Raw genomic sequence first — 3,738 nt, 5'->3', positions numbered from 1 at the left:
AAAAAAACAAAACCCAACAACAAAATAAACATTAGAACACAATCTGCAATCAAGCATAGTGCATCTCAACAGCTGGTGCAATGGGAAGGCGAAATGAAAATCCATACAACAGGCTTTCTGGACACAAGTTCTCAAAACCAGTAAGGAAACAAACCACCCCAGCACTGCATTTTGCAGTGATGTTGGTTTTGGGTTTTTTTTTAATTCAAAAAATAAAAGCCAAATTGGCCATGATGCTCCTCTGCAGAGGAAGACCCTCAGGGTTTAATGGGACAAGTGTCAACGCCCTAACCCTCTTTCTTTACTACAGTAATGTGGGCCAGGGTTTGCCAAGGAGACGAAGGAATTTAGATGCTCAAACCCCATCGGGATTAGACTCCTTTGAACATCCCAGCCTTTTAATTTTTCAAAGGCACTGACAGGGGCACATTCAGCAGGCATCGCACTGCCGACCGCGGCTGAATCGCTCCCTCCCGCGTGAAGCCCTCACCCCGCATCAGAAGCGGCTCCTCGCCGGCCACGTCCCTGCTGACGGGACTTGTAAAACCATTTCCATTTCCAACAGACCAGACCCAGCGAAACTGTACAGCAGCAGCGAGAGAGAGGCCTGGGGTCAGGTGCAACAAGCAGAGTGTGCTTGGGATGTTTTCTCCCCTACCTGGCCCAAACTAGCAGCTCAAGTTACAGGAAGGGGCGCGCGTTAATTTATTTATTAGATGTACGCCATGTAAAGCTTCCAAGCAGCATCTACCTTTTATTTCTTAAAAAATATATATATATATATGTATCAGCAAAGGTGTGGAGAGAAACCCGTCTTAAGTCTACCTCATGACCAAGCAGTGACCGCTGCTCTGCTCCTCCTCCGCTCTGGGTGGCATTGCCACCACCGCTGCACCGCGCTCGGGGCGGCTGCGACACTGGCGACTGATGGGGCACCGAATCAGCTCAAACTACCGGCCGTGGGGCCGTTACCTTGAAAGCCCTTATGAGAAGTACCGTATTTTTATATTCACAGACCCTAAATCCAAGTCTGCTTAATGGAGTATTTTTTCACAGCTTTGCAACGTAGTCACAGCTGACCGAGTCAACTGTTGTTGTGTAGATGTGGGGAGGGAAGAAGGTAAGGGGGAAAGCACAAAACCCTCTTTTTTTTGATTGTTTCTTTTGGAAGTAGTTCTGAATTGCTAACCTGGGCGTATCCTTCATCCTTCTCCAAACTACCTGACAAGTCAGAGAAAAGGGGATTTAGCTTCCTACGTGCAGTAAACCCCACACCTCAGTCCAGCCAATATATAAAAGTGAAACAGTCTCAAACTAAAAAAAAAAAAAAAAAGGAAAAAAAAAGAAAGAAGTCACACTGCGCTTAGTCTTTGGTTTCCAAGTTCAAAGGAGGAATCTGCTTCAAAGCTTGAAGCAGAGCTGAGGAGTCGATAGGGGAATGGGCCGGTACGGGAGAAGGGAGTCTCTGGGGCATCAGCAGAGGCGGGGAGATTTTATCGGGGTTCATGAACCCCGTAAGTGCTGCAGCAGAGGCTGGGAGGCTGGGGTACAAGACAGGTACGGAGGCTGGGTACCAGCACTTCTCCAGCATGGGCAGATAGGCTGTTGCGGATGGTGGGATCAAATAGAAAGGCAGGCACAAGGGAGGCTGGTGAGTGTGGGGGCCCAGGAAGCTGCCGGAAGAGCCCATCATGTCGCTGCCAAAAGGGCCCTCATCCTCCGGTGACTCCAGCCTGCTCCTTTTGGCCGGCGGGTCCTCAGTCTCTTGCTTAATAGAGCTTATTCTCTCCTGGACAGCGTACTTGAGTTCAGTATCCTTTCTGAAATACTGCTGTTCGGATTTGGAGTCACTTTTCTCCAGCTCTCCCCCGTACCCGCTGTCCGTGTCCGTGTCGCTGCCGCTCTGCTCCCCGCTGGAGTGAGCAAATGTCCTCTGGATCACAGGCACACAGTTTTTCCCATGTCCCTCCGCCGCTTTGGTCAAGGAGACGGGCTTCTCTTTCAAGTCCACCATTTTAGGAGGGATGTCTCCAGACTTGCGGCCGGCTCCGCCCTGGAGCACCTCGGAGGCCATTCGGTGCAGATGGCTGACCAGCTGGGACGACTTCAGGTCCTTGCCATTCTCGTGCTTTGCCAGGTATTGCAGCATTTCCTTGGCACACATCTGGAAACCGGATCGAAACATTTCCTGGCTGGAATCAAGGTTTCTTGATGACAGGTCACCTGAGGAAACATTAACAGAAAGAAATTAAAAATTAACAACGTGCTAAATAGTTCCATTACCATCTTCCAGGAGGACTGGAGGCGATATTAAACCTCGGTTACAGCACAGCTAGAGAGGTGAACTTGATGGTCAGCCTGCACTTGGCATACATCCCCCTGATGCCTGCACAAGCCAACATTTTTATCCCAACATCCGCCTATCCGATTTTACATAACAGCTTTCAACTTATTTTTCAGTTCTGCGTTTACTGTCTGTGCCACCTTCAACAGGTGTGAAGCGTGGGGCGAAGGAGCGAGTCAAGCTGGTGCCTTCTCCGGGAAAACACCCCGGGGGAAGGCAGAGCACACCTCGCCCTCCACCTCCAGGCAGAGAGCTCCTGGAGCACGTCTGCCCACCAGCAGCTTCACAAACCTCGGGCGATTTTGCTCCGGCTTCAAGCTCTACTGCACTCCCTGTGGCTGTCAGAGCAGCGGAAGGCTCTTCAGAAAAACTGCGTTTTACTTTATCAGATTCACGTGAGTGCCACATATGAAAACAGGAGGAAGTGCATCTAAAACACACTAAGCTGATACACCGGCTCTCCTCTGTGCATGCAGAACACAGGCTAGCTCGTTTATACAGTAACCTAAAAAGAGGTGTGCATAAAAAACAGGTTTATATGTATTTTCAGAAAAAAAACCAAAGAAAGCAGTAAAACTGGGTTTGGTCTAAAGCTCATGAACACCAGTGGAAGGATTCGAATGGCTTTGGAGAACCTCACAGCAAACCCAGGCTTTAAATAAAACTACTTAAAATCCAACTGAACTTCAAAAAAACTCCACGGGGCACCCTACACTGACCATATTGAGAAACACATCTTCTTTTTTGCGAAAGCTCCTAAGCAAAGTGAGAGAAAATGATGGCAATTAAAGGCAAGAACTCCTGCCTCCTCCCCTGTCAGGAACGAAGTGTCACAACTGCATTTCCAAGACTCCGAGAGAAAGTCCATCGAGCGCACACAGGTTCTCACGCGGCATGGTCTGAACACTCACCCGCTTGCAAACCGTTCTGCAGAGCAATTATTTTCTGCTGCTGCTGCTCAATGAGATTGGTGAGCGCTTTCACATGCTTCAGGGTGAGCTCGAGAACCACAGCCTTCTCCAAGTGACCTAGGGTCTGAAAGCAAAGGGACAGGTTGGCGTCTGCCGGCGGGGTCGGCCACGCACGCTCGAGCCTGACGGGGCTGCCAGCGCTTTCCAAAACACAGAGGAAGGCGCGACGAAGCCTGGAGAAAAGGCTCGATCCTGAAAAGCCCAGGGCTATGAACGACAGCATTCCGTGAAAAGAAGTTAAAAAGCAGGCTCCAGAAAAGGCTACCACGGAACCCTAGGGATGTTTTCGGAGCAGCCGCATACAGAGAAGTACCTGCTCTGCTCCCGCTGGCATCGCCACCTCAGCACGGGGGAGCCCGGCGGGAGCTCCTCTCGGCCCGTAACGGGGGGGGCAGTCCCGCGGGCGGTTCCCGCAGGAACCCG

General features: G+C 50.6%; 1 protein-coding gene across 1 annotated transcript; it reads right to left on the bottom strand.

Moving 5' to 3' along the window:
• Window positions 1–1,363: 1,363 nt before the first annotated feature.
• BHLHE40 (basic helix-loop-helix family, member e40) lies at window positions 1,364–3,379 on the bottom strand (the record flags this gene model as incomplete). Its single annotated transcript, XM_010150725.1, has 2 exons — window positions 1,364–2,223; window positions 3,256–3,379. Coding segments are annotated over 2 exons (984 nt in total), but the record flags the coding sequence as incomplete, so codon positions are not given.
• Window positions 3,380–3,738: the final 359 nt, after the last annotated feature.

The sequence above is a fragment of the Eurypyga helias genome, unplaced genomic scaffold (genome assembly GCF_000690775.1).
Source record: "Eurypyga helias isolate BGI_N326 unplaced genomic scaffold, ASM69077v1 scaffold32064, whole genome shotgun sequence".
In the NCBI taxonomy this organism is placed as follows: domain Eukaryota; kingdom Metazoa; phylum Chordata; class Aves; order Eurypygiformes; family Eurypygidae; genus Eurypyga; species Eurypyga helias.
This window is presented reverse-complemented; position numbering and strand designations above follow the sequence as displayed.